Genomic DNA, 11,587 nt, shown 5'->3' with positions numbered 1-11,587 from the left:
TGTTTTTGTAATGTAAGCTGCCTTGTGAGGGCAGTGTGCCCAGAAAGGTGGAATTAAACATTTTAAGGGGGCAATCCTATGCAAGCTTAGACAGAAAAAGACCTACAACTCCCAGCATGCCCCAGATTATCTGTCTAAACTTGCATAGGATTGCACCCTAAGATAATTTTACATATAAAATGGGGTGTCCTCTCTCCAGTGTTGGCTCTGGCCCCATTCCCTGCCAGCATGTGGCCTCTGACAGATGACCACCCTAGGGATTTGGCCCTAATCTAGGGCAGGGATGCTGAGGCTCGGCCACAGGCCAAACCTGGCCTGCCTTGGGCTTCAATGTGGCCCTCTGGGGCTCCCCAGATGGCACCACCCCCTTCCCACCCAACCGCTGGTTGTTTCGTGGTTTCCCAGCTTTTGTACATTTTCCCCCCAGGCTAGACGGCTGAAATGCCTCTCCTAAGGCTTAGTTGCTGGCATTAAGAGGTTTAAGCTAAAATAGGCTGGTATTTGTGACCCTGCAGACCACGGGAACATGGCCCTGAAGAGCTGCTTCGAAATTGAATTCTACCCTTGGTCTAGATAGCAAAAATGTTCCCCCCACCTACCCTGAAAGGTTTGGGACCACCACGTTTCAAGGATGTCCTTGGGAGGGCTGAAAGGGCGGGGTGTATTTTTATTTCCCCAATAAATAAACAAACTCCCACATAAAATGGATACATATATCTTTGTTGAGGAAAAATACTACTTATTTCAAAGCAAGGCAACCGATTGGGAATATAAAACTGCATCGGTAGGCTTTCAGCTCCTTCTCTCAGACTGCTGAAGAACAATTTGCTCCTTCCCAATATGGTTTTTTTTTTAACAGCTCAGCCGTTTCTATAGCATGTCGCAGTCATGTCTTATTGCGGCTTTTCCTCTTCCAGGCTCAAAACGAACTCAAATTCCTCTTGAAAGGGGAAAGAAAACAGTAGGGTAAGGACCAGTCACCGAAGCTCTGCGGCTCTCTGTTTTACCCACTTCCCCACTGGGATGTGGCACCCAAGTTAATGCAAGCATAGCTCAGTTGTCCTGCAAGTTATGCTTTTCTACATCTTTGGCCCTGAAAGAGGCACAGCTCTGGGGATGAATCCCTCTTAGTAGGGGCAGCCTATAGTTCTAATTTGGGGGCAGGAGGAGGGGGGGGCAACTGAAAGGGAAGGAAGCTGCAGGGAAGGAAGCTGCTGCTGTCACTTCCATTAATGTTTGCCTAGGCTTGGATTTACAGGTAGGTGGCCCAGGTGTTGGGGGGCAACTTCAGACAACACAATAACCCACGGTTCAACAAACAATCCACACTCAGCCACTGAGTGTGGGTTAGCATGTTGTGCAAACCCAGTAATGGTGGCTTATTTCCCTTGCCGTGCATGTGGGTTGCTACCGGGGAGGAGGATTTGCATAATTACTCTCGCCAGTGTGGCTTGCTGTGTCATGTGAACCCAGTGAGTGTGGCTTGTTACCGTGGTTAACAAGCCACCCCAGAACCCAGCAACAGCCCATGGGTTCTGGGGTGGTTTGTTAACCACGGCAAGACGTCACCCTCACTGAGTTCGCATGACACAGCAAGCCACACCAGTGAGAGTAATTACACAAATCCCACTGGCATGTGTGGTGGGGGAAATAAGCTACCGTGGCTTATTTCCCCCTCTGTGATTGTGTGAACAGGCCCTATGTTTCCACCTGGCGAAGTAGCAAAAGTTGCTGGTTCCTAGTCCTTACCTTTGGTTAGGGGCTGGACAGAAAGCCTCTGCCTCGTGAAAAGAGTCATCTCTTTCAGGGGCCCTCCTGATGTTTTGTGCACCTGGTGGTGAACTTTCAGTTCAGCCAGGGGGATGAACCGCTTGGTCATGCGCACAAACTGCACGTCAACCTGTAAACGCAAGGGAGGAAAGTCGTATCTGAGAAGGCGGCTGAGTTAAAGAGCTGCATTGTTGATTACCAGTAGCCAAAGTGAGACTCGGTGCTGCCCCTCTTAGAGCCAAACTACATCAAGTGCAGCAGACAGGAGAAGCAGAATTCTGGATTTCAAGAGTGTAAGGGAAGTTTGTGAGTGCTGTACTTAAAAAAAAAGAAACTAAAATCATTTAAGGGCGCAATCCTATCCAGATAGGCCGCCTCCTCTGAACGCGGAGGCCACCGCCTATCCAATGCCGGGCAGCAGAAGCACGGAGGGGATCATTCCCCCCGCGCTTCTCCTGCCCTGCATTTTCAGCTAGACGGCCGATTGTGGCCGTCTAGCCGCGGGAGGGCTGAGCGGGGGAGGAGGCTGCTGTACGACACATCGGATGTGTCGTATAGGCATTCCGCCCGCCCTGCCCCGGAACGCCCCCTTTCGGCTGCTCCGCGCTCCTCTTGCGAGCGTGGACAATGGGGCTCTTCTGCGGAAGGGGGGGGGGATTGGTTCTCCGGGAGCCAACCTTGGCACATGGGCTCTGAGGTCGGTTCCTGGAAAACCAGACACCCTATGGCCGTCTAGCCACTGTCTAGCAGCCATAGGATTGCACCCTAAAACAGTGTTGAGGGAGAGAACTGCATTTATTAAATGCCCTTCCAAATATTCCCCGCCCCCCAAAATCATCTCCTTGCATGTAGTAAACAAGCATATCAGTGACAGATTTAGCATGGCCCGCCCTCCCACTGTGCTAATTTATTATATGCAGGAAGTGCTTTTAATGTGGGGGGAGGCATTCAAAGACAGATGCGCACGTGCACACCCCCCCACACACACAGTGGTACAATCCAAAATTCTATCTCCTTAACTGACTGATTGTGTAGGTCAGCTCTTGGACAGGCAGAATGGTCTGCACCATTTCAGTTTGCATGTTGGGGATATACCCATTTTAAATGCTCCCTTTATGCAACAACTCCTTGCAAAGGGAAATACAAAACAAGCACATCAGTGCTTGGAAGGTTCTAGCCCAGCCTTCTTCCCTGATGTGCTAGTTTTCTACTTACAGGACTTCTGCCTCCCACCCCACCCCGTGACAAACACCACACCCACAGTGTGAAAATGGGGCACCACCTCCACCTTCCATTTCCCTGCATGTGTAGATCTAACATTTGTTCTTGAATCTCAGGAATTGCTATTGTCAGATTGTGATCTCTGGCCGCACCAGCTGTTCAACTGGATAGTCACCAGAATTTTGTATGTGGGCTCCTGAATGAGAGAAGGAGTTCAGCCGGTTCTCTGGCCCGTGCTGGGTGGTGGGAGTTAATATAAAAGCAAAATGGGTAGGAGAGTGAAAAGCTTATTTAACAGTCCCCTCTCTTGGAAGACCCCTTCATGGATTGAAGACCCCTTGTTGTGGCGAAGGGGCTTGCGTAACTCAGTGAAGCCATAAGCTATGCCGTGCAGGGCCACCCAAGACGGACAGGTCATGGCAGAGAGTTCTGACAAAATGTGGTCCACTGGAGAAGGAAATGGCACATGATAACCCATTTTTTTTAAAAAAGGGCAGTATATGCTAGCCTTCTGCAGGCTGGTGCCCTCCGGATATTTTGGACTTACCATGGACCATTTGGGTTTCTCTTTGATACTGGAAGCATCATAGTGAGGATCTGTTTTTTCAAACTGGGTGTGATCCGAATAGGCCTCCTTCACTATCTGGGATTTGGGAGAGAAGCATGGACAGAGAACGCAGGTCATGAACCAAGGGAGACTGGAGAGTAGATTCTTCCTTAAGATAGGGTCAGCTCACACACGCCAATGACTCGCAGCTAAATGTGTGAACCAACCCCACTGAGAACCACGATGATGGAGGCAATATGCCAGTTCTCTGTCTGGCTTAAGAACTTCCATATCATCTGGAACGACAGATTCACATGTGCAAGTCACCACTCGACAGGCATGTAGGAATGGGCCTTCCATTTTTTTTCTCTCCTTCAGCCCCAGGGCTAAAGGATGCTGTGAACTCAAGGCTCCCATATGCAAATCCTGCCTCAGCCCCAGTAACCTAGGACAGTAGCCTGTAACCTGGCCTAGTCTACTCTACAAAACCTAGATGGGTACTTTCCCAACTTCATTGCCCTAGCTTCCCCACAAAGAATCCTGGGAACTGTAGCTTGGCAAGGGCCAGGAATACTCTGCAAGACGACCTTAGCTGCCCATATCCATAACACAACTACAATTCCCAGAATTTTTTGCAATGAAAAAACAACTTGCCTCATTGAAGTCGGCAGTGTGGATATAGAAACCCTGTGCATCTATCATATAGGAATGAAGGGCTGATCTATCCCTTGTGGATTACAACAGCCAGCGATTTATGGCTTTAGCTTGGGGCGGGGCGAAACCTGTGGCCCTCTGGATGTTGGACTACAACTCTCATCATCCCATGACCATTGGATTTGAGCTGGATCCCAAGAAAGTTCTGGAGGGGTGCTGATTGTCTACCCCTGCATTAGACATTTCCCCAATCGAGATTCACCACTCTTTTCTCTCTGCAATTCAGGCCAATATCCTCTTGTTCCCGGTAGCCTAGCATGGACATATTTTTGCAGCGGTGTTGTGCATGTTTAGAAATCCACACTCACCTTGACAATGCCAGCAATCCCAGGCACCTTACAATTACTGTGGTAGAAGAAGGCCTCCTGGCCAACTTTCATATCCCTCAGGAAATTCCGGGCCTGACAAAGGAACAGAGCAGGGATCACCTTTTGAATGGCCTCAAGGAAAAGAGGCTACACAGCATGCCTCGACTGCAGATAATCCACACTACTGCCAGGGGGTCCTCGGATCTGAGAGGATGCCAGCCAAGCAGTCGACACAAAGGCACAATTCAGGTATCGTGCCAAGCCATGCTTTGTGCTAACCCTAGTTTAGAACCCAATCCATGGAGTCGAACTCCCAAATGTACGACAAGGCAAATCACAGTTTACAGCTGCTTGACTGCTTTCATTGTCTATAGACTCAGCAGAGCATCAAGTGGATTACGGTTTGCCAGTTCAAACACTGCACCAAACATAGTTAGCTCTCGAACCACAGTTCACAAACCACTGTTTCTGGTTCTGTTTTGCCAGCTGAATGCAAACTATAATTTGTTAATCCGAACATCATACTGATCTGTAGTTAAGATTCCTTAACCATGATTTCGAGTGACATCTGAACCAAACTGAATGGTTTTTCATGTGCATGTCTTATTTCCCTTCTATCTCATAGCAGGTGTTATTTAATTTATTTCTACATTTATATCCTGCCTATCCTCCAGAAAGTTCAAGGCAGCATAAATTATCCTCTCCCCATTTTATCTTCCCAACAACCCTGTGAGGTAGTTTAGGCTGAGAGATTATGGCTGGCCTGAGGTCATCCACTGAGCTGCATGGCTGTGGGGACTGGAATCTGGGCTTCCCTGTCCTAGTGTAGCACTAACCACTATGGCACTAGCCACTATATCACACTGGTGCCCTGAAAAGGGTGGGCTGGGGAAGAAACATTCCTTGCCCCATGGAGCTTACAGTCTAAATTCCAGTTCCACAGGAGACGAGAGAGGAAAGGGATAATATTTACAAGAACTTAAAATACATTTAGTGCAAAAAGCAAATCTCAGCTTTCCCACTGCAAGCTTTGATCTGAAAACAAATTGTTTTGAACTCAACAATTTCAAATCCATCTAATTGAGGTTAGCTATTGCATTTACTGCTCAGTTCCTTTGTAGAAAGAAAAAGAAAGAAAGGAAGGAAGGAAAAGAAAGAAAGAAAGAAAGAAAGAAAGAAGAGAGGGAGGGAGGGAGGGAAGGAAGGAAGGAAGGAAGGAAGGAAGGAAGGAAGAAAAACTTAGCAGAGGTTTTGAGATGTAACCTCATCTCTTCTGTGGTTTGCTTTTTTAAGCCAAAAGACATATGTTCTGGATGCCTTACCTGATAATTCCTGACTCCATCCCAGCCTGCTGTTTGATTGGGTTGAGCTTTTAGGTCTTCAATGCTGAACTGGAGAATCAGATTAAAAACATACATTACCAGAGAGGCTGCGCTGCCATTTCTGTGTTAGGATTTTACTGATGAAGGCTGCAGTCTTGTACACAGACTTACCTGAGAGTAAGTCCCATTGAACTCAATAGGTCTTGCATCTGAGTAGACAACTACAGGATTGCACTCAACATAGCACTCTCTGATCACCAAAGTTCCTACTCTGTTAACTACTAAATTTGGAATGATACCTACATAAACAAAGCTATTTCTAAATTTAGGGTAAAATCCAACCTAAGTCCTACTTAGAGTAGACCCATTTAAATGAATGGGGCTTAAGTTAGTCATGACCAGTCTCCTCCGGGGGCTGCACATGGCCTGTGTGTCGCTCACCCCTGCCACATCAGATTAAATTCTTGTAAACTGAATTGGAACAAATAACCAGAGAAGCTGCCTTATTTGTGGTGACAGCAAAGATTTGCAGAGATTTTTAATAACATGTTTGGCTGCTGTAGTGGGGATATTTGGCACAGGTAGGCAGAGCCAACGTCAGGGACCGGCGTCCTCCGGCAGCCGCCGTGGCCCCGGCATTGCAGGACAGGGCCCCTATCAACCCAACTCACTGCTGCTGCTCATCACGCTCAGGGATGGCATCACACAGCAGCTGCCGCCACCGCTGCCACCCCCAGCTGCTCCTTCACTGATCCTCCCTCCCCCTTTTGGTGGTGGAATGGACAAGCGAGCAGAGGGGGAAGAGAAGCTCTACAGCAAGTGTGGGAAATCACATTGGTCCGGGGGGGGGGGGCAGAATGCCTCCCAGGACCAATCAGGAGGGCCAAATGACAACAAGGGGTGGACCTTTCCCCTGAAGCCCCCCCCTTCCCAGATTCCTATGTTCTGACATCACCTGACCCCATTTTACTTTCTTGGTGCACAGAGAGGCACGGAAGAAAGCCCGCCAGGTCCTGAGTCGGCTTTGCTCTCCTGCCTTTTCCCACATCAGGGAAGGAGACGGGTGTGGTCATGGGTCAATTGTTATCCTGCCCCCTCCTCTGAGCAGTAGGGCTTCAAGGAGGGGCCCCTGTGGGCCGGATTATCTGACCTGGTGGCCCAATTCAGTCCATGGGCCAGAGATTCCACATCTCTGTTCTGCGGTGAATTGATATGCAGCTTCTGTAGCTCCGGTCTCCATCCAGCAGGGTGCATTAGTGCAAGTGAGGTGTATTTTTCATGCAACATCACATATCCAGATCTAGATCTCCTAGCTTTCCTCAGCCTAATGATCTCAAGATGCTTTGGCCTATAACTCCCTTCCACTCCAGCCAGCATAGCCAGTGATCAGCGGTGATGGGATTTGTAGTCCAAAACACCTGGGGGCCACAGGCTGGGTTAGGTCAACACACACACACACACACACACACACACACACACACACACTATTACAGAAGTTTGCTTGCTTACTTTCACATCTACCCCCTTCTCAAACCGGCTCTCCGGCTCAGATTTCAAAAGCCAATGTGTGTAGACTTTCTTGTTCCCCTGTTGCTCAGCCTGGGCTTCTCCCTTGGAGCTTTCCCCAGCATTTCTCGCTGCAAAACGTTTCGTCTCGACTCTTGACGTCCTGGGTTCCTCACTGTCCTTCTGGATCTCAGATTTTGCCACTTTAAAATCAGGTTCTTTTATAGCTTGAAGCAACCAGGAATTAATAGAGAATATCACAGAGATTTACCTTCTCGTTTTGGTTTTGGTTTTTTTAAGAAGAGGAATATCAACTCAGTGGGCTTAAGCTAAGCTTTAAAAACCTCACCCCTTCTAAACAATTCATAAGTGATGGGAAAGGCAAGTTTGGATGGGCGAGAGCAAGTCTGGAACATCTCTAGATATTGTACTTTCCCTGCCGTAAATGTCTCACTTTCTCTCAGGGTGTTTGTCATCAGGCATAGTACATATTTCGGTGTACTGGCAATTCCCTAGATGGTACTTGCAAGATGCATTAGTCATTGGTTGTGCTGCTGTGATGTCATGAGAGATATCTGAACATTCCAACTGCTCAGGCAGAATGTGTCAGCAACTGAACCATGCACCTCCTGCAAGGCAAGTAAATGGCTTATGATTGGGAGCCGGCTTCAACGACTGCATACCCCATGCTCGCCACGGTGAGCACGGCATGCCCTCTGGCGAGCATGAGGAGCGACAAGGCTTTCAGCCGCTGCTCAGCAGTTGGGCTCAAAGCCCCAAGTTTCCCCACCTCTCTTTCCAGTAGGAAAAAAGAAGTGAGGAGGTGGGAGGTTCCTTCAGCTGCTACTTGGCACTGGGGCTCCCAGTCCCTTGGCTGAGCAGCTGCTGAAGCTGGAACTGTCCTCACCTACCTTTCCCACAAGAATAGTCATCATTTGTTTGCCCTCTCTGCCTCTGAGCCCACCCACAGATGGAATGTGGCCTCCAAGACCTTTCCCAGATTGGAAATCAGCCCTTGGTCTGAAAAAGTTTTCCCAACACTGACCTAAATCTTTAGCTTCACGCAGCGGAGGCTGGTGGCTCCAATGTCAGTGGGAAGGTGAATCTGCTCCGGGGTTCAGTCAGAACTCTAAAGGAGCTATCCAAGGTGTGATAGCTCCTTTAGAGTTCTGACTGAAACCCCGAGCAGATTCACCTTCCCACTGACATAGGAGCCACCAGCCTTCGCTGGCTTCACATCTTCAGCAACTTATGTTTCCAGAACCTGCATGTATCTACAACAGGGGTTTAGAACCTTAGGCCCGGGGGCCAAATCTGCCCTCTTGAGGTCCCAATCCAGTTTTCCAGGGCTCCCCAGGTAGCTCCGTCTCCCCCACCCCCGATCTTTGGTGGTTTCCCGGCTTTTGTGCAGTTTTCCTCCCATTCTAAAAGTCCAAACACCTCTCCTAAGGATTATAGTTACTGGCAGTGAGAGTTTTCAACTAAAATATGCTGGTATTTTTGGGTCCACCCTGTTTGCCTTCAGCACCGCCCACCACTCCCAATAATTCCTCTTAAATGGAATTAGGCTCTCTTGTTGAAAATGGTTTGACACCCCCGGTCTAAAACAACCACATACCAATACACTCCAAGTGGGCTTTTTCTTTGTTTCAAAGGGCTGGGTGCGCCCAATCTCGTCTGATCTCGGAAGCTAAGCAGGGTCAGCCCTGGTCAGTACTTGGATGGGAGACTGCCTGGGAACCCTGCACTGAGCAGGGGGTTGGACTCGATGGTCTTGTAGGCCCCTTCCAACCCTATGATTCTACGATACTTTCTATGAAAACCAGAATGCGCAACTAAACACAGGGAATGGCCACCAAGCCTAGTTCCCCCACTGACCTGTTGAGGCCGCTCTGTCTCTTCTCTTGCCGCGTGAAGGCCAAGGCATTCTCCCTCTGCCTTGAAGTGTGCTGGGCAGCACCTGTGAAAAGGATCTCATGTGTCATGGTGCAATTCCATGGGAGCATAGAAAATGCATAGCATGTGCTGTGGAACACAGGATTCAGCTTCCTAAGGCTCTCAGATTTCATTTCTTTTTCATTTTTTCTTTTAAAAAAGAGATAAAGTCTCTACCCTTCATGGCTACAAAGACATGCTTGAATACATGTGGCTAATACGTGCTGAAAATTCAGAATTTGTGGCTAACCGTGCAAACTCATACATGTCTGCTCAGAAGCAAGTCCCGCTGAGTTCAATGCAGCTTACTCCCATGTGGGTATAGGACTGCAGACTTATAAAATTCCCACTGCTGGGGGGAACAGCTCTTCAATGCCCTGTATTTTATTTATTTATTGCATTTATATCCCGCCTTTTTTCCTCTTGCAAGGAAACCAAGGCGGACATTATCCTCCTCCTCTCCATTTTATCCTCACAACAACAACCCTGTGAGGTGGGTTGGGCTGAGAGTGTGTGACTGGCCCAAAGTCACCCAGTGAGCTTCCATGGCCAAGTGGGGACTAGAACCCGGATCTCCCAGCTCCCAGTCCAACACTCTTGCCACTACATCACACTGGCAATAATATATATATTATTGCTCCTGTCCATGACTGGGCAGCAGACAGGCATCTACAACCTTGACTATACAGGCTTTCCCAGAGGTGATAACTCAGTTACAGTGTTATTGTTGATCAGTAGAATGATTATTATTCTATTGTTGAAGTTGTTACTGTATTCACCACTTTGATAATTTTGTTGGGAAGCAATATATAAAGCTGTAAAATAAAAATTAATAAAAGCTGTTTTGTACCTAGTATGGAAGCAGAGACATCACCTTGCCGACAAAGGTCCGTCTAATCAAAGCTATGGTTTTCCCAGTAGTAATGTATGGCTGTGAGAGCTGGACTATAAGGAAGGCTGAGCGCCGAAGAATTGATGCTTTCGAACTGTGGTGCTGGAGAAGACTCTTACGAGTGCCCTGGACTGCAAGGAGGTCAAATCAGTCCATCCTAAAGGAAATCAACCCTGAGTGCTCATTGGAAGGACAGATAATGAAGCTGAAGCTCCAATATTTTGGCCACCTAATGCGAAGAGAAAACTCCCTGGAAAAGACCCTGATGCTGGGAAAGACTGAAGGCAAAAGGAGAAGGGGACGGCAGAGGATGAGATGGCTAGATAGCATCACGGATGCAATGAATATGAACTTGAGCACGCTCCGGGAGAGAGCGCAGGACAGGAAGGCCTGGCGTGCTATGGTCCCTGGGGTCACGAAGAGTCGGACACGACTGAACGACTGAACAACAACAACAACAATGGTCTCATCTATTTCAGGTGACAACCTGACACACAGTTACTTGGGAGTAAAGCTCCACACACCACAGTGGGACTGTTGTTGTTCAGTCGTGTCTGACTTCTGAAGAAACACTCAGCACTGTGGTTCAGGTCTGCTCTCTGCCCCCTTCGTTATTATTCGTTATAGAGAGCCAGTGTGGTGTAGTGGCAAGAGTGTTGGACTAGGAGTTGGGAGATCCGGGTTCTAGTCCCCACTCAGCCATGGAAGCTCACTGGGTGATTTTGGGCCAGTCACAGACTCTCAGCCCAACCTACCTCACAGGGTTGTTGTTGTGCGGATAAAATGGAGAGGAGGATGATAATGTAAGCTGCCTTGGGTTCCTTGCAAGAGGAAAAATGGCAGGGTATAAATGCAGTGAATAAATAAATAAAATCTCACTCAGCACCCACCTCCTGAGGAGATGTCCGATAAACTCAAAAGCTTGCTCAGTATTTCACAGCATTTTAGCCAGTCCTAAAAAAGATATTACCTTACCAGGGGCTTTCGGATTCCTCCTCCCCACTCCCGCAGGGCCCAACATGACAGCTGCAATTTCTGCAGAAAGCCACAGAGCAACAAGGTTCAGGTAACTCAAGCAAATGAGCCAAGCTGCATCCTGCTCAGATAGTATATAGTTGGCAAGTGTACTTTTTACACTTTTTCACTTTTTAGGGGAGAAAAAGTGAACGCACATCGCGAACCAAACACAAGGAAGCGGGGACGGCTACAGACTGTACCTGTTAAATATTTACTGCTAAGTATGCAACTGCCCAGATTTCCTTTGCTCTTGCCGCTCCGACGCCCTTTCTCCAGCTTCCGCCTGCACCAGCAGCTCCCTCCCGAATTTTACACAGCGGAGCTTTTGGTTGGCTGCAGGGCTTCAAATCCCAGC

The 11,587-nt window shown here is 48.4% G+C and overlaps 1 protein-coding gene across 1 annotated transcript; it reads right to left on the bottom strand.

Annotated features, from left to right (window-relative positions):
• Nucleotides 1-639: 639 nt before the first annotated feature.
• THYN1 (thymocyte nuclear protein 1) lies at nucleotides 640-11,506 on the bottom strand. The gene is made up of 8 exons (XM_084803628.1): nucleotides 11,433-11,506; nucleotides 9,267-9,348; nucleotides 7,392-7,615; nucleotides 5,883-5,951; nucleotides 4,561-4,653; nucleotides 3,539-3,634; nucleotides 1,750-1,900; nucleotides 640-940 (listed from the first exon to the last, which is right to left on the bottom strand). Exons 2-8 carry the CDS (start codon nucleotides 9,313-9,315, stop codon nucleotides 894-896), a joined length of 729 nt encoding a protein of 242 aa, XP_084659754.1. The 5' UTR covers nucleotides 9,316-9,348; nucleotides 11,433-11,506; the 3' UTR covers nucleotides 640-893.
• Nucleotides 11,507-11,587: the final 81 nt, after the last annotated feature.

This window comes from Heloderma suspectum, chromosome 6 (assembly GCF_057233095.1).
Source record: "Heloderma suspectum isolate Gila_16-S chromosome 6, 16-S_ref, whole genome shotgun sequence".
Taxonomy (NCBI): domain Eukaryota; kingdom Metazoa; phylum Chordata; class Lepidosauria; order Squamata; family Helodermatidae; genus Heloderma; species Heloderma suspectum.
This window is presented reverse-complemented; position numbering and strand designations above follow the sequence as displayed.